The 18775-nt window shown below is 32.8% G+C and overlaps 2 protein-coding genes across 2 annotated transcripts; both read left to right on the top strand.

Moving 5' to 3' along the window:
• The first annotated feature begins 7735 nt into the window (after window positions 1-7735).
• On the top strand, window positions 7736-10008 carry LOC125820208 (probable WRKY transcription factor 51). The gene is made up of 2 exons (XM_049499636.1): window positions 7736-7888; window positions 9553-10008. Exons 1-2 carry the CDS (start codon window positions 7761-7763, stop codon window positions 9866-9868), a joined length of 444 nt encoding a protein of 147 aa, XP_049355593.1. The 5' UTR covers window positions 7736-7760; the 3' UTR covers window positions 9869-10008.
• A 1117-nt stretch (window positions 10009-11125) lies between these two features.
• LOC125820166 (DEAD-box ATP-dependent RNA helicase 39) lies at window positions 11126-18583 on the top strand. The gene is made up of 9 exons (XM_049499591.1): window positions 11126-11731; window positions 13637-13732; window positions 13815-14003; window positions 14074-14214; window positions 16060-16200; window positions 16870-17012; window positions 17518-17647; window positions 17755-17803; window positions 17981-18583. Exons 1-9 carry the CDS (start codon window positions 11213-11215, stop codon window positions 18460-18462), a joined length of 1890 nt encoding a protein of 629 aa, XP_049355548.1. The 5' UTR covers window positions 11126-11212; the 3' UTR covers window positions 18463-18583.
• Window positions 18584-18775: the final 192 nt, after the last annotated feature.

The raw sequence follows: 18775 nt of genomic DNA, 5'->3' as shown, positions 1-18775 counted from the left end.
TACTTTACCTTTTGAAAATTGACATGTGTACAAATTAAAAAGCATTGACTTGAGATGACTTGCAAATTTTTCTCTTTTACCTTTTTTTTTTGGTCTTATTGCATATTGATGAGATATATTAAGGGTTGGGTGTCAAGTAGGCGGGCATAATTGATTGATTAGATTAGAAATGAATTAGGCTAAAATCAGTTGAAAGGTTACTTAAATAAAAATGAATTAGATTGAAATAGGCTAAAAATTGAATGGATCATGATCTGTTTAAGCTGACCAAATCTTTTAAAATGGTCCGCCTACTACTCCCCTCCACCCCATCCTGCCCCTACCATTCACTTCACATCTCTCTCCTACCACCCATCAAGGCTCAAGCCTCCGAATCTGACACTCGACCAACCCCGACCCCTAGTGCCAAATCGCGATCCAAAACTTGACCGTGACCAAGAGCCTAGGACTCAACTCTAACTTGAGACTCGATATGCGGAATCCAAGGTCCTAGACAACAAATTTTATATATATATATATATATATATATATATATATATAGTGTATTATAAAGTCTGTGATAATTATAAAATATCTAGTATTAATTCTCTAGCTCTTTTTTACTGGTAATTCTTACTTGTACTCATTCATATTATTTTTTAAATTATTATTATTAATAAAATGCCACTAGATAAATTTCATGTCGCTATTTGATGGAAATATATAAGCTCCAAGGAAACGGATTTTATGGATGCATGCATGATATGATTATATTAATTATATTTTGACTTGAGAAATTGTCTGGTTTTTATTAATTACTACTTGATTTGCTTCTAGACGTCCATTATACAATGAATTAAGACAAAATAAAATTTCAAACATTTGTGATTTTTTTCTAAGTATCCAACAAATTATTTTAATGTATGTATCTCAATATATAATTTTAATGCATGAGAAAAAGGCAAACAAAGCATCCTTTTGTGAAAAGAAAAATTTAGCTCAAAAGATCATGGACTTGAAAAGTCTTTCTGTCTTTTCAAACTTGACTTGAAAATGGTAATCAAGACGTGTCTACCGATATTTTGTGGTGGAATCAGAATTTTAAATAATTTAAGATGATTATATCGTAAATATGAAGACATTAAGATGTGTTGGAAGTTGTGTAACATTATTGGTTTTAATAAATAGCTAGATCATCTCTATAAATAGCGGTCGTTCCATTTCTATTTTTTTAATTAGAAAAATGAAAATTTTGCACATATTATCTAAACATAGAACTTAAAACTTGTATTGTGTCAATGGTTGCAGATTCAATAATATCTCCATAATAAAATTCTCATTTAGAACGTGATAATTGAAAAATATTTTGATGGACTAAGATTTGATTAAGATTTTTAAAAATAAATAAATTTTAATTGATTATAAAAACAAAAATAACAACGGAGGGGGGCAAGTACATGTTTCCTAATTGCTTTGTTGTTGTGTTTTGTTTACCTTTTGAAAATTGACTTATGATGACTTTTTCTTTTCTTGTCTTATTGCATGCATATTGATGAGATATATTAGGGGCCGGGGTGTCAAGTGCGCGGACATGATTGATTGGATTAGGCAGATTAAAATGTGTTGAGTTGATAAATGAGTTAGGCTAAAATTAATTAAAAAATTACTCAAATAAAAATAAATTAAATTGAAATAGGCTAAAAATAAATTAAATTATGACCTATATAATTCGATCAAATTTTAAAAAATGGTCCACCTCCGGCTCCCTCCACCCCATCTTGCCCCTACTATTCACTTCACACGTCTCTCCTACCATCCAATGAGGCTCAAGCCTCCGAATCTGACACCCAACCCCGACCCCTGCCTTATCCAAACTCGAATTGGCTCAAACATGAGACCTAGTGTCAAATCAGGATCCAAGACTCGATCGACCACGACCAAGAGCCTAGGACTCAACTCTAACTCGAGACTCGAGATGCATAATCCAAGGGCCAGGACACCCCGACTCAAGACCTGACCCACACCCTTGACTTGTGACCCAATATCGATGTGATCAGACCTATAAAAATATGGACGAATTGAACGGATCATTTATTTTGCCCTCATTTTGATAGCCTTAAGATATATGTTAATCAAGCACAATATTTTATTTATTCTTGAATATCTACCAAATCTGTATATTTCAACCAAAACGTAAGATAGGTTGATAAATTATGAATTAGCTATGACTAATATTGTCCTACAAGATAAATATGCGTAATCTATACAAGGAACAAAACATCTCCATCAATATTTATGTGGAGGCAACTAATTCTCCTTTTCTATAATCTTAAAATTTAAAATAATTAATGCACTTTTTCCCACAAAAGAATAATTTAATCACCTCACAACGTACCGACGTATAAAAGGAGGACTCCTAATTAAAAATTGAAAACTAACATCAAAGAGTTTTGTGGGTTGAATGAATGTTCTCCTCTGATCCGTTATTTAACACAAAGCAGATTAAATATGCTATGTGTATAGAAAAATAAATGACCTATATACGTAATATTATTATTTATATATTCAAAATAATTTTGATAGCATAGAATTCTTACATCATCGGTAATTCGGTATACGTTAAACTATGTATATTTTTTTTTGCTAAAATAGATCTCCTTTCGTGAAAATGAAAGCAAAGATGAAGAAATTGTGACAAAGTTAAATTGTATGAATGGTTCCTTATTTGGGCACAATTATTGTGTGTGTATATATATATATTATGAGCTTAATTAAATTATCTGTTTTTTATTACTAAGTTTATTTACGACAACAAAGACAAGTCACAATCTTGGGGGTTGACCTAGAATATAATTAATCTAGTCTTTCTATTTTAATTATTAAATTAGGTTGAAATTCGTAAACGATTTAATTTCATGCATAGTAAGGTACATAAATATATAACAATATAAACAAACATATATTAGCCATAGAATGATTTTCCGTTGCTAAATACTTACTTACCCATTGATTTTCGTTTGTCGCTAATTATATTCTCGTTACTAATGTTTTTTGCGGTGAAAAAATTGAATTCGTAGCAAACCTTATGATGGATAATATATATCACGATAGAAAAATCGGTTACTATTTGATCAGAAAACGAGTTTTTGTGGATATTTTTGGGTCCAAAACGAGTTTTATGGATGCATGCATTATATATACTATGACTTGCGAAATTTTCTGGTTTTTATAATTAATACTTGATTTGTTTGAAAGACTATAACATGAATATAAATATTTGTCAAAGGCATGATCTTAAGTTCATATATTATACAATGCATTAGGACAAAATAAAATTTCAAACCGTTGAAAAATTCTTCCAAGGAAATTCGAGTGATAATTTGGATTTTATGATAAGTGTTTTTAGGTGTTGGGAAATTACAATCTTGACTTGGTTGTACTTGTACATACATCAATAATATATCCAAAATATATCTAAATGCCACCAATAGGTATCTAGGCCTAGTGGTGAAATCAATATTTTCAATAACGAGTTTAAAATATTAAAAGTCTAGAAAATTTAATATTTATTATATATATATATATATATATATATATATATATGCATTGCCAATTTTGGTTAGAACGCTCTTAAATATATGTTTGACACTTTTATTTGTCCACTCGATTAGAAATCTATACAAAGCTAATCTTATGGTTGAAAAATGTATCGAAAAGTTTATGTTGTCTCGATAAGGATCATCTCTTCTATTTATTTATTTGGAAAAAAATTCTGCTCTTATTATCTTAAAAAAAAAGAAGGAAAACATATATTGTCACTTCATAGTTGGTATAGTACTGACTACTGAGTCAATGGTCATAATTTATAGGTTCAAATCTCTTCAATTAAATTCTCATTTAGAACGTGATAATTGGGGGTTTATTTTTTATTTTGTTTTTAATTTAAATTTTATACAATATTTATATATGTTTAAAATTATTCTTTATTTATATATCATAGATATTGAATCTTCTTTGACTTCTTCGTGTGTTTACTTTTTCATATTTTGAAATTTTTTAGTGAAAATTCTGACTTTACCACTATTGTACCTCCATCCCATACCCCACACCCACACCTCATGTAGTGTTTGTAGATTATATACAAATAATTTTAAGTTGACTTTTTAAATTTATATACGAACATAAAAAAAATAACTCACTTATTTTTCTAAAAATATTTTGATGTACATATAAATTTCACTTCTCGTGCACCTTCATCCAAAGTCCAAACATGTTTCCTCATTGTCTTGTTTGTTGTGGTTTTATTTGTTTACCTTTTGAAAAATGATATCCGTAGAAAGATGCATTGACTTGTGGTCAATTGCAATTTAGGAGGGGGCAAAGCACCTAACTCTTCGATAAAAAATTATACGATATTAATTTATTATATATATGAATTTCCTAATCACAATATTAGAAAGTGGTTCAATGATTTAAGAATGCAAAATTCACCTTAAAGTCCAGGACTCCAGGTTCAAATGTCTTGTGTATCAAGCAAAACATTTTATTTATTTCTGAATATCTACCCAATATATTTATTTAGTTTTAACGAAAACGTAAAGATAATTTATAAATTAAATACCTGCAAGTTTGAACTATTGACAGAGGGTCAAGGCTAAAATAATGATGAATCAAATATAAAAATGAGTACAAAGTATTAATTATGGACACGTTCCTAATTAAAATAAATATCACGAGTTTAATAAAATGGATAAATTTCTTAGGTGGTCATTCAAATGAATGTCCATTGAGTCACTATATTAATTTTTGTCACTTAAAAATCATCAATCTCAACCATGTGTAACAAAAAGAAAACATGTTTCTCATTAAAATAAATATCATCAATTTAATTAAATGGATAAATTTCTTAGGTGGAAATATATATATATATATATAAATCGCCAGACTCAACCATACAAAAAAAACATGTTTAATTTTGGTTGCCTTCAAATAAGATTAGATATAATTTAATAATTATATAAATAATATATATATTGAGTTTAATCGGTAATTCAGAATTCGTAACTCTTTTTTTACACAAAAATTCGCCAGTATCAAGTGCAATTATTAATACACTATAGTTTAGTTAAAATGCGAAAGCTAGCTAATTCCTTATAGTTTCCATGCATATAATTATTTTTAATTAGGAGTATAATTTACTATACTATAAAAAAAGAATGTAAAGAAAGTTAAAAAAATGTTATACGATAAATAATAAATTAGGGTAATTCTATAAATGTGGTATGAGAATTGAGAAGGATGAGATGAATGCACATTTTATCTCTACGATCTTTGTGGAATATAGATGTGGTTTTTGATAGTCTCGACTCAACAAAGAAGTTTTTCAACGTAGAGTTGTAAAGTAATATGACAACAAATAGCAAGATATCCGACAAATAATGTAGTAAAAAATAGTAATACACATTAACAAATAAGAAACTATGCGGTTATGAAATACACCAATAAAAAACCCAATGTAATTTCATTATTAGGAGGAGCTAGCATCTTGTCTCTCCCTCATGAAGTGCGACCTAACTCGGACCTACTACTCTAGATCTTCTACCGTAATATTTCTTCAATATCTAAACTTTCTTATCTAGGATCATGTTCACGGTAAATTAAAGTTATGCATGTCATATCCTATATATCTTAGGTCATGTTATCACTAAGTTGAAGCTATGTCATACCATCTTATCCTTATGTACTTCTTTTTTATGTGACCTTTTCTTAATTGAAAGAGAAATTAATATAAATAGTTGTTCACTAAAATAATATCCATCATTTTATTTATTTTGTATATTAATATATTATATACATAAAATATATAGTTTTGATCGCGCCACATTCTAATGGCATAACTTTATTATTATTATTGCTATTATTATTATTAGTCTTTTTAAATAAATATATGTACTAGTCGGTAACATCAAAGTCGAACCCAAATCTTGAAATACGAATGGTGCACCACCAAATTAGCTAAATGTACGTTAGTTAAAGCGTGTCGTCCAATATCAATTTGTAGGATTCGAATCCAATCCACTCACCTTAGAGGTGTGCAACGTTTAAACCAGCAAACTCAAATAGTTTTATTGTCTTTAATTAATTTGGGTGTGTGATAATATATATATATATATATATATATATATATATATATATATAAAAGTTTCTGAAGTTAATGTAATGGGTACACGCGTATCCACTGTGGGTCGCCTCTGGGTAACATGTTTTGCTATCTCTAAGAGCAAGTCTTTTTTTGTCCAAATGTCAATCAGAATTTAATTTACTATATAATTAAAATGCGTGAAAGCTAGCTAATTCCTTTTAACAGTTGTTATGCATATAAGTCTTTTTAATTAGGAGTCTAATTTTCTTATAATTACTATATCAATGGAGAATGTAAAGACAGTCATAAACCAAAAAAATAATTAAAAATACTAATGTAAATTCTACTATTTAATTATGATAAGGAAAAAAATATCTCCATCACTAGAGTAACCTATATTTAATTCTGTGAAGGCAACAATTCTCTTTTATATATTAAAATATCAAATAATTATGCCTTGTTCTACTTAATGCACTTTGTTCCACAAAAGATAAAAAAAGAGTTTATTTGTGACTTTGTTAATTGTCCCACCTTTGATATGGACATATGATTGTGATATTGGAAACTAGTATCAAGAAGTATGGTGAAATGAATTTGATTTTTTAATCAGTCAATATAATTTTTAATATATATACATAATATAAATTTTCAATAAAGATATTCTATTGACCCCCTTTTAGTCCACATGACTCCCCACCAACTTTAACCTTGATCTTGTATTCGAGCTTTAGGAATAGAAAAACTTCTGGCATCGATAATTTCTTTTAAAAGAACGCTATGTAGCATGAATTTGAATTAATCAAATCAGTATATTTTGAATATCGAATAAATAGAGGGGAAGATAAAGAAATTGGAAACACCATAGATCCTACTAGGAAGGTGGTGAGGAAACTCTCTCTCTCTCAAAACAATGCTATATAGAAGCACACTTTCCATTCTATAAAAGTCATCCCTCTCTCTTACAAAGTCTTTCTTAGGTTTTAATGGCTAGTTATTTCTCTCTAAACACAATGAACTCCACCTTCCTAGAAACACACATTCCTCATATAGAAAACCCTAATTTCACCTTTCCCTTTCTTTACTCACACATGACTAATCAAGATTGTACTTACAATTTTCAAGATAATTTTCTTGATCAAGATTTTGAATTTTCTTCATTTCTTGATCATCTTCTTGTTGATTATGTTCCTACCTATAACAACTCCAATAATACTCCTCTTTTAGAAATCAATCCCACCATGCATGAAATAAGTAGTAGTAGTGCCAATAGTGCAAGTTCTACCACTTCCTTTTATGCCACACCATCAAATATTAATCACTTGAAAGAGTAAGTCATCAAAGCTAAGAAGATTAGCTAATATCATGGTTGGTCATAATTCAGTAAAGATTTTAAGTGGATTCGTTTGGACTATGTTATGAATTAACAATTTTTTTATATATTTCATACGAAATCTTGGTTCTTTTATATATAGTTCTTGCATTAACTAGTCTGGAATTAAGTTTAGCTATATCACAAGTTTAAGTGTACGATCTTAATCTATTTTAAATATTTCTTTATATTGGTGTGTATATATATTTCTTTATGTAGTTTTTGATGTTTGTTTACAGAAAATCCAAAGTGGGGATTATAAAGAAAGAGATGATAAAGAAGAATGAAAGACATGTTATTGCTTTTAGCACAAAGACTCAACTTGAAATTTTGGATGATGGATATAAATGGAGAAAGTATGGCAAGAAGAAGGTGAAAAGTAACACAAATTATTTGAGGTAAAATACATATATTATGAGCTCATGCATTCCCATCTCACCAATATATATAATATATGATGATCAATTAATATTCATGCAGATCTTTTGGAATGTAATTCTATATAATTATTCTCCTTAAAATTGCTTCTTTTATTTTTAATAAAATTATATGACTTATCACATAAATATGTTGTATGTATTTCATCAGAAAGGTGGAACACGAGGGAGATCGAACCTTACCTCCAATATACACCACAAAATTAAGCAGTAATTATATTATGTATTATATATTACTCCCTCTGTTTTAATTTGTTTGTCAGGTTTTGACTTGACACAAAGTTTAACAAAGTAAAGAAACACTTTTGAATCTTATGGTTTTAAATTAAAAATACATGTACCAAAATGTTCTTTAATCTTGTAGTTTTAAACATGTCATGTAAAAAATTTGAATTATAGAGTTGCCAGATAAGTAAAGAGACAATATTTTTAAAATAAACTAAAAGATAATAAGACAAACAAATTGAAACGAAAATAGTTTTTTGTTTTTGTGATCCTGAATATGAACATGTTCTGGATTTGACAGCCCTTGAGTTCCTTAATTACCTTTTGGAAATTCTTTTATTTTTCTTCTAAATTGATGAGAGGATATTGAATCATAAATAGATTTATGAGATGGACATTCTCAATGACCAAGTTGTTTGTTTAATGTGAATATTAAATTGAAGATTAGGACCACTCCTAGCATTTTGCTGCACCCAATCTTGTGGGTACCCAACAATATATTTCACAATCATAATTCTTGCTTTATAATCATTCGTTTCAATTCACGTGACATAATTTAATTTGATATGAAAATTAAAAGTTAGAATAGAAGGTTGATAATGTGGATTAGCTGCCACGTTATCTTCTTTAAAGAATCAAATTAAAACTTGTATGATTAAAATCTTTTATTTTATTTTTCGATTCATTATAATACCATAATTCTTAATCATGTGTCCCTATGAATATTTTTTCCTTTTGCTACACCAAATAAAAATTGTCTTAACTCAATGCATATATAGAAAGGGTATTACTCCCTCCGTCCCATTTTATGTGAGGTAGTTTGACTCGGCACGAAGTTTAAGAAAGAAAGAAAAACTTTTAAAACTTGTGGTCCAAAATGAATGATAGAAATTTGTGTGACTGTAAATCATTTCATTAAGGGTAAAAGAAATATTTTATAGTTAAATTGTTACTTAATATAGAAATGTGTCATTCTTTTTTAGACTAACCAAAAAGGAAAGTAAGTCACATAAATTGAGACAGAGGAAGTACTATTTGTATCTAGTTGTCGTTACTGTAGTGGATAATTATATTTCTCTCCAAGTGGAGTACATCAGCTTGACATAGTGACATATCATCATGACCATTTAAACAAGTTGAAATGAGTCTGAATGAGAGTCAAAATGCATACTCCTCTGTCCATGTTACACTTTTTGTTTTTTGAGAGAAAACAAAAAGTCTATGGCGACTTTGCATCCAATGCAATTAACTAATGTCAATAAAGACTTTAGCGTTTTTTGTTAATGTGCATATATTTATCATCGCAAAAAGTTATTTTTGTTATAGTGACAAGTGTAAAATTTAATTTTCTATAAGCTTTATCATATTCTGATCATTCTTCCTTGTGCAAAATCAAATAGGAATTACTACAAGTGTTCAATTCGAGGATGCGAGGTTAAGAAGAGAGTAGAAAGAGATGGACATGATTCAAGCTATTTGATTACAACATATGAAGGTAAACACAATCATGAAATCAACTCCTTTATTATTTACAATCATGTAGAGGCGGGTTCAGAATTTGAATTGAATTTTCATCGTCGAGGAGGGAAGAGAGTAGAAAGAGATCATGGACATGATTCAAGCTGTGTGATTACTACATATGAAGGCAAACACAACCATGAAAGTTGTTCCTCTATCATATGCAGCCATGAAATGCCCACTGAATTTCCTCAATGAATGGACTTTGAAAACAACTTCATAATTTCCATAAAAAGCAATCGGGATCCCTTTGTAATTTTCTTGTACAAATATAACATAGGACATTATATTATACACATACGTTTAATTATTTCATCAATTATATCATGTGACATGTATGTCTTCTTGCAGTTTACAGATATATATCTCTGCTTTCCCTAGTTTTACTTTCATAGAATTGTCAAGTTAAATGACACGTTTATGTATTATGTCTAAAAAATATGCTAGACAACTTAATGTAAGACACAGTGATCGTACTTGTGAAACCACATTCAGTGTGCTATATCCAACGTCTTAATTAGCATACACAACCATCTCTCTTATAGGCATTATTCTTGGGCTATATTGCTCGGACTTTCCTAAAATGTGTTGCACCTATGTTGGATCCTTGAAAAATGTACTATGTTTATCCCGAGACAGATTTAGTTACTCGCAATGGCATGTTGTTCAGATAAAGATTGTTATATGAGTTGGAATTCTAACTGCCATTGTTCTTCATTGCTGGTTTAAGGACACTTCATCAGTAGCAAGGCTTTTAGCTGTATTTGTTGTTTGTGCTTGTTGGTTATGGTAATATTCACATTAGTTATCAAACAAAAAAAAGTTGAGAGGCAATAGACATTAATGTGATCATTATTCGAATAAGATCTTGTTAAGAAAGATGAGAATTTGGTTTCCTTATATGGATTTAAACAAACCTCTCTTCATGAGTTAGCTTTTGAGATTAAGTTAAACTCAGGTGCTATATCTCAAATGCTAGTTATGGAAGGACACAAATGAAGTGGAGGAACAAAATAGAGTTGAGCATTGGCAAGAGATTTGGTGTCCACCTTAGACATCCTAACGAAGACGGATCGAGCATTTGAAAGTTTCGAATGTCAAACTTCTGAACAAGATCTTGGGTTCAATTGAAAGTTCCGAATGTCAAACCTTTGAATAAGATTTCGGTTCAATTGAAAGTTCTGAATGTCAAACCTGTGAACAAAATCTTGGATTCAATTCTACACGACACCTCAAAACTATACGTAATATGTTTGAACCATTTAGGAAATGAAATGACATTGTTATACGAGTAATATAATTTTGGGTAAAATTGATCCTTTTTCTCATAGAAAAGAGGTAAAATAAACCTTTTTTTTCATATAAACTAAATATGTACATTTGTACACATAAAAACCTTATATTATAATTTCATTATTATAAATAAAAAAGATATTTATTGAGTTTCTATTTTCTTTTTTTGGTTGCCATTATCAGAAGTGGAGCTTTAGCCTTTGTAATATACTCCATTAGAGTCATCAACCAAGCTACCAGACAGCACAAATGGGAGTTACAGGCAGAGCCCTGCTCAACCTTTCTCTCATCCCTTTCCGTTTCCCCTTAACCAGAAACCCTCTTCTTCCTCAGCCTCGTAGGGTTTATCTAGGGTTTAGACCCCTTTCTTCTACAACTACTAGTGCTCCTTCTTATGCTGCTGCTGCTGCTGAAGAAGAAGAAGATGCACTTCAACCCGTTAAGCATTCAATTCTTTTAGAAAGACTTAGACTTAGACATCTCAAAGAATCCCCAAAACCCAATTCTGAAATCAAGCAATTAGTACGAAAACAAGCGGAGGTTGATGATGGAGGGGTTAAGAAGAGTAAGAAGAAAGCGGTGGCGTCGAGTTTTGAGGAATTGGGGTTGACGGAAGAGGTTATGGGGGCTTTAGGTGAAATGGGTATTTCGGAACCGACTGAGATTCAGTCGATTGGGATACCTGCTGTGATTGAAGGGAAAAGTGTGGTATTGGGTTCGCATACGGGTTCTGGGAAGACGCTTGCTTATATGTTGCCTATTGTTCAGGTGAAACATTCATTTCTGACTGTTTTGTAGTATTAGCCTTATTCATGTAGTTTCTTGCTTTTGATTCCATTGTGTTATGGTCATTGTGCTGATTTGTTGTTGTTGTTGTTCCTATTATGGATGCTCTGTACTGCTTTCCTTGTTAATTGCCATGTTTTCATTACTGTCAGTTTTCTATTCATAACTACTTGATTTGCTGCATTTGAGCTGAGGATCTGTTGAAAACAGCCTCTCTACCTCCACGAGGTAGGGGTAAGGTTTGTGTTCACTCTACCCTTCCAATTGCGCACTTGTAGGATTTCATTGAATATGTTTTTGTTGTTGTACTCACATTGGTTGTTTGATAATGTATAATGACTTGTATTTGTTGTTAGTTAGTGAGTAATACTAGCTGTAGCTTGTCATGTTATGTTTTCCTTTTTAGTTAAGTTTGGAGGAGATGGTTTGGATTAATATTGCTATAACTTAGGAAAGGGATGAACTTCATCCAGGATGATGTACTATGCTGCCTGAAATTCCAACAATTTTAGCGAGTTATATAAATTGATCAACTACCCTTCAATGAAACCAGTTGGGGTAGCCCTGTCTTGATTTACAAATTCAAGCAACTACTTCAGAGATTCTATTCCTGATCCTAAACAGTTGCTTTATTTGTCTTTTGTCAGTATAACGATTATTAAAATAACAAGATTTTTTTTTTTTTTTCCAAGAAACTCTGTTCCATTCCATTACTAAATTAATGACCTTTTAACGAAAATTAGAGGTACTCAACATGAGGTTCTGACAATGTTATACTTATCATTTACTGATTTGCAAATTGCCAGATTAAAAAGCAAACTCCCTGCAAACACCAGTCCTAGTGCAGTGTTGTAAAAGGCGATCGCCTCGTCGCCAATGGCGAGAGGCGAGGCAAGGCGACCCTTCATCGCCTTTTAGCTTTGTGGCGAGGCGATCTCCAAAAGGCGACGCCATGGTGACCAAATGTGAGAGGCGAGAGGCAAGAAAGGCGGGAAAGGCGTCGCCTTTTGTATTATCTTAAAAAAAAATGCGACCAATTTAGGGTTTTAAAAGTAAAAAGGTAATTTTAGGGTTTTCGACTAGAAACCTCCGGTGACCAGCCATACTTCTCCGGCTACTCCAAAGTCCAACCAGTACATATTTCTTCTTTAGATTTCTTTTTCCTCAGTTTCTTTTTCCTTCTTCTTCATCAGACTTCATAGTCACTTCTACCTCTGTTTTGACTTTTGTTCTGTTTTTTTCTCATTCAAGTTCTAGACTTTTAGTATGTACTATCTATTTCAATTTTTGAATTGAAATATTTGCTAATATGTTATTGCTATTGAGAATTTGATTATTTACATATGCAATTAAATATTTTAACTTTTTGGTATTAATTGGTATCGCATTTCAAAAAGGTGAGCGCCTCGCTGCTCGCCTCGCCTTGTGACGAGGCAGACCCTTGTCGCCTTTTATCGCCTTTCGCCATCCAAAACACTGTCTAGTAAGTATAACAACATCAACTAAGCCTATATACTGGTTTGGGGAAGTAAACAAGACAATCTAAAATTGGATCGGATTGGTTCAACTCCTAATCCAACTTCGCTTGGCTTTGCATAAAACTGAAGTATTCTGCCTGACCAGTTTTTTGTAGCTATAAAAAATCATGGCAGTGGAATGTCTTTCATAAATGGAGCTTCCTTGTATTGAAAACTGAATTGCATTTAGCTTTGTAGGTTTGAAGAATTTAATGGGTTTTAAACTTTAAATCGCACAAACTTCATTGGTTGAGGTACTAGTGAACCATTATATAAAAACTCATGTCTTTGTGTAACGTCATATTAGAGCTGATTAGTAGGTTAGCTCTTATTCATAGTTTTGCTTTTTGACATGGTGTTTGAATTTCAGTTGTTGAGACGAGATGAGGAATTGGATGGTATGCTCATGAAGCCTAGGCGCCCCCGAGCTGTTGTGTTGTGCCCTACTAGGGAGCTCTGTGAGCAGGTTATTTACCATTAATGAAAGGATTTTCTTAATTAAAAGTGAGAGGACTCTTCTGGCTAACGGAATTCAATCGACATTGCAGGTTTTTCGTGTGGCAAAATCTATCAGTCATCATGCTCGATTCAGATCTACCATGATTAGTGGTGGCAGCCGTCTGAGACCTCAAGAAGATTGTTTGGCAAGCCCAATTGACATGATTGTGGGGACTCCAGGCAGGGTTCTACAACATATTGAAGAGGGAAATATGGTTTATGGTGACATCAGATACTTGGTAATTGTTTTTGTTTCTTCCAGTAGGTACTTTGTTTTCCATGTATCTAACTGTGACAATCTCTGGATAGGTCTTGGATGAGGCTGATACCATGTTTGATCGTGGTTTTGGTCCTGATATACGAAAATTTCTTGCACCATTGAAAAACCGTGCTTCAAAGACTGGTGATGAAGGATTTCAAACTGTTTTGGTGACGGCAACAATGACAAAGGTATTCTAGTGGGTTGTGAAAGACTAAATAAATAATTTATTTAAAACTGATGGTTGCTTTCACCAACATGTCTCTTAAGCTTTTGTCTTTAAAAATGTACTTAAAAAATGTATCTTGATAGTTTAGGTTGAAGTTTAGCTATTGATTGGCTGCAATTAAGCTGACATACATGAAGTTCCTTTTTCTATTCATTGGTTGCAATGAAGTTGACCCTCATAAAATTTCTTAGTCAACGAAGCTGTTGATGTTTAAGTTTCTGATATCAAGAGGTAGAGATTTTCTTTTGATAACCGCGTCTTAGTCAGCTTGCGTGCACCTTGACTAATTACACGGAGCACCTGCTATGTCCCACCAGCACATATACTGACTAACTTTGAATAGAGGGAGGAAATCACCTAGTATTTTTGCCATGGTTGGGACTTGAACTTGAGACCTCATGATTTTCACCTCACTTCATCAACCATTAAGCCATACCCTTGGGTGTGAAGAGGTAGCATTTATTACTCATGATGTAGGTTGAAGTTTAGCTATTGATTGGCTGCAGTTATGGTGGCATACATAAAAATCCTTTTTCTATTCAATGGTTGCAATGAAGTTTGATAACCGTGGTGTCGGGGTAAGTTTGCATGGACCTTGACTGATTTCACGGAGCACTTGTTACGTCCCACCAGCAGAAATGCTGACTAACTTTGGACAGAGGGAGGAAATAACCCAGTAGTTTTTCCTCGGTTGGGACTTGAATTTGAGACCTCATGATTGCTCACTTCTTTAACCACTAGGCCATACCCTTGGGTGCGAAGAGGTAGTGTTGTTACTCATGAAGTATCAAAGGAAAAAAAGAAAAGGAAAGTATCTAATTTTGTCTTGTTTATAAAAAGAAACTTGTTTTTTAATTATCAATTACTGTAGTATAAGCTCCATGGGTGTTTGGGCTTCCACCTACATGATGCAGCTGTGTGGAAAAGGGTCATCCGGCAACCCCTAAAGAAAAGGAGAAAAAATAGAAGTGTTTGCTACATAAATTATTCTGTAGTGCTCTTTATAGTTGACCTATCTTATCAAAAATAAATTATAGCGGGCCTAGTAATTGCTAATGAGTCTTGTTTTGACAAGAACAATGGTGATAGTTGTTTAATCTGTTTGACATAAATGGAACACGATGCCATCTATACACCCTTCTTAGATTTGCCAAAAGATTAGTGTACATGCACCTTCCGAGTGTTTTTACTGAATGCTGTAGAAAATTTTCAAGAAGTTAAAAATCACAAAGGAAAGGGAAGATAGGAAAACAATGAATAGAGCTTTGTCCCATAAGTTTCAACAAAGGATGCAATGCTTAATATTGATATATAATTATCCTTTTATCACTGGATTTGTCTAGGATATTTTTATGCGCTGCAAGAGAAATAAAACTAGCAAGGAAAGTTTTGTTTGGATCATTATTTCATGTGCAAGACGAGGAGAATCTCAGCTCTTACTGCTGAAAGCAGTGCTGTCATTGTATCATATCACTCTTATTGATTAAGATCCTGTATTATCTCCTAAGGCTTCAAGGTAAGTGGCTTGTCATCAAAGCAGTGCTATCATTGTATTATGTCACCCTAATTGCTTAAGATCCTGTGTTAAGATTTCAAGGCGAGTGGCTTGTCGTCAAAGTTATCCTTAACATACTGTAAATCACTGATTAGGCAGTTGTACATGATAGTCTCATTGTAGAATGGCTTATTTCTGGTGATGTAGCATTATTTGCATGCAATTCATCTCCATCTTATGCATTTTCAATCGATTCATTTTGCACATTTTATACTTAAGAGGCTGTTCAGTTGATATTTGTATGCTTTGCAGGCAGTTCAAAAGCTGGTTGACGAGGAATTTCAAGGGATTGAGCATTTGCGTACTTCTTCATTACATAAGAAGATTGCTTCTGCTCGTCATGATTTCATCAAGCTTTCAGGTTCTGAGAACAAGATGGAGGCGTTACTACAGGTGTAGCACTGTTTATGTACTTGTTTCCTTCATGCCAGGCATGTTTATAAGTGCGTACATACAGCCTGATATAATGTCTGTATTTTTGGGAGAAAACAGAAAAATATAAATCTAATTGAAACCCGCGTATGTGAATCATTTAGGTCTGTCTTTAATATTACTACTATGGTACTTTGACTGACTTCTATTGTTGTCCCCTTCTCATAACGAGACCTTTGATCTTTCTGTTCAAGGAAATCTAGTTAACAGATTATGAAGGGTATCTAGTTGATAGACCGTCACATATTTAAGGTAGCGGCTGCGGGTTTCCCTTGTCATAAAAAAAAAGACTGTCACATATTTAATGAACAAATTCAGCTGTGTGATTGCTAAAGTTTTATGGGGTTTTACTGTCAGTAATTTGAAACATTTGGTCAATTTGCGGAAGAAGAAATGATTAAGATTGTAAGGAGAATTAACTACACTCCTGTTGTTGTTATCTCTTGGCTTTAGTGGCTCTCAACACTCAGAAGTCCTATTTTCATATTCGAGAGATGTGTGATTTCTTTCCATAGGGTGGCAGTATACAAGCTGTTGACAAAAGAACAATCTAAGTTTTGCATATAATGTTTATTGTAGTTCACAATATATAAATCAGGAAAATTCTGATTTACATTATGTAATTGCCAGGTTCTTGAGCCAAGTTTAGCAAAGGGAAATAGGGTGATGGTATTCTGTAACACGTTGAATTCCAGTCGTGCTGTGGATCACTTTCTCAATGAAACTCAAATTTCTACTGTTAACTACCATGGGGAAGTTCCAGCAGAGCAAAGGTAAGAAGAGAACAGCTGAATAATATTCATGCAACAGGCAATGCATTGCCTGATCTGCTGCATACTCTCTTTGATCCTTTTCCTTTTACTTTGACCTCCTCCATGCTCTACCTCTTCACTTCTAGCGGGAAGATATGAATTTCTGACTTTAGCTTTGATTGGTTATCAGACATTCCTCATCTCGAGGATCATAAGGACAAAATATCTTGTTAGTCATTACTATGGTTGTGCTCTCTTTTGCCACTGTTCATGGACAAAAGATGGAAAGAACCACAATAAGGTTAATTTGCTACTTAAAACTTTTCTACAAAGGGGAAAACTAGCTGGAGTCAAAGAGCATGAACTACTTATTTCTTAGGTGTAAAGTTCCAAGATGTTAGAAAGTCAAGATAGATGAAATGCCCATGATTCTAACAGATTTATGTTCCCTGTAATAGAAGCACCACTCAATCAAGTTTTATATGCTTCACTTTTACCCTCCATTCATAACACTTTTCTTCTGCAGGGTTGAAAACCTTGCTAAGTTTAAGAGCAATGAAGGAGATTGTCCCACTTTAGTCTGCACAGACTTGGCTGCTAGAGGACTGGACTTGGATGTTGATCATGTCATCATGTTTGATTTCCCTAAGAATTCTGTAAGCACCATCGTCGGCTTTGCAAAACATGACATCATCTTGCCAATACAAGCTAACACCAGTTCATTTTATGTATAAATCCTTATCCTTTTCCTTTGACATTTTAGATTGATTATCTCCATCGCACGGGAAGGACTGCTCGTATGGGTGCCAAAGGTAAATTATAATGCTTTTGATGATGTTGCTTTGCTTTCTTGGTTTCTGATAGATGCATGTGCTTCTTACTTCATTCATGCAAGTTTGAAATTCTCACTATCTATTTGAGCTTTTTGTTTCAGTTGACACTATCTCATGCCTGCTAAGCTCAAAATACCTTTTTTTTGCATGTGGTAGGGAAAGTAACAAGTTTAATTGCCAAAAAGGACTTGCTTTTGGCCAATTGCATTGAGGAAGCCATTAAGAAGAATGAGAGCTTGGAGTCTCTCTCAGTAGACGGTATCAAAAGAGACAATGCCAGGTCTCGCATAACTGAACAGAAGGACAAGCGTGAAAAGTCGGTGAAAGTTTCAAATTCAAGAGGCAAGACTACAGCTCCCACAGGCAAATCCTCGAGTGTTACAAGAAAGACTATCGATTCAAAAAGATCTCCAAAGACTACCGATTCAAAAAGATCCCCAGGAACCAAGTTTGGCAAAGTACCATCTAAGTCAAAACCAAAGATAGCTATGAACTTGTCCAAAAAGACCAGCAGTTCTACTGGAAAGAGACGAGTAGATAGCCGAAGCTCTAGCCTCTCCACAAAGAAACTAAATGTTGTTGGATTCAGGGGTAGGAGTTCATCGTCAAGTAAAAATACAAGGGTTAAGTCTGCTTAACATGGCTAGGGCTCAATCATGTATACGGAACTTTGTTTTCTTTTCTTTCTTGTAAAATCTACAATCGATGATTTTTGTTTTTTGGTCATCAAATTGTGCAATGCAAAGAGCCATTTTGTCAGGTCACTGTTGTTCCTTTTCTGTCACTATGTTGCCATCATTTTACCGTTTAGTGACCCTATGTTTGTCATCAGAGACAGAAATCTTTCTTGATTATGAATTTTTTTCGACCAACTACACACCCAAACCTAAAACACAGGTTGGACTGGGAAAAAAGTCTCCACAACAAGTCACTTTGCGAGACGTATCGACA

Source organism: Solanum verrucosum, unplaced genomic scaffold (assembly GCF_900185275.1).
Source record: "Solanum verrucosum unplaced genomic scaffold, falcon-dt-bn FXZP01000229.1, whole genome shotgun sequence".
NCBI classification, from domain to species: Eukaryota; Viridiplantae; Streptophyta; class Magnoliopsida; order Solanales; family Solanaceae; genus Solanum; species Solanum verrucosum.
Note: the sequence above shows the minus strand (reverse complement) of the source record. Positions and strands in the feature narration are given on the sequence as shown.

Excerpts from the sequence above, each read along its gene's own strand:
- LOC125820208 (XM_049499636.1), top strand. The coding sequence starts at position 7,761 with ATGATAAAGAAGAATGAAAGACATGTTATTGCTTTTAGCACAAAGACT. Across the intron at positions 7,889-9,552 it reads AGTAACACAAATTATTTGAG|GAATTACTACAAGTGTTCAA; the intron begins GTAAAATACATA and ends AAAATCAAATAG.
- LOC125820166 (XM_049499591.1), top strand. The coding sequence starts at position 11,213 with ATGGGAGTTACAGGCAGAGCCCTGCTCAACCTTTCTCTCATCCCTTTC. Across the intron at positions 13,733-13,814 it reads CTAGGGAGCTCTGTGAGCAG|GTTTTTCGTGTGGCAAAATC; the intron begins GTTATTTACCAT and ends TCGACATTGCAG. Across the intron at positions 17,013-17,517 it reads GAAGTTCCAGCAGAGCAAAG|GGTTGAAAACCTTGCTAAGT; the intron begins GTAAGAAGAGAA and ends TTTCTTCTGCAG.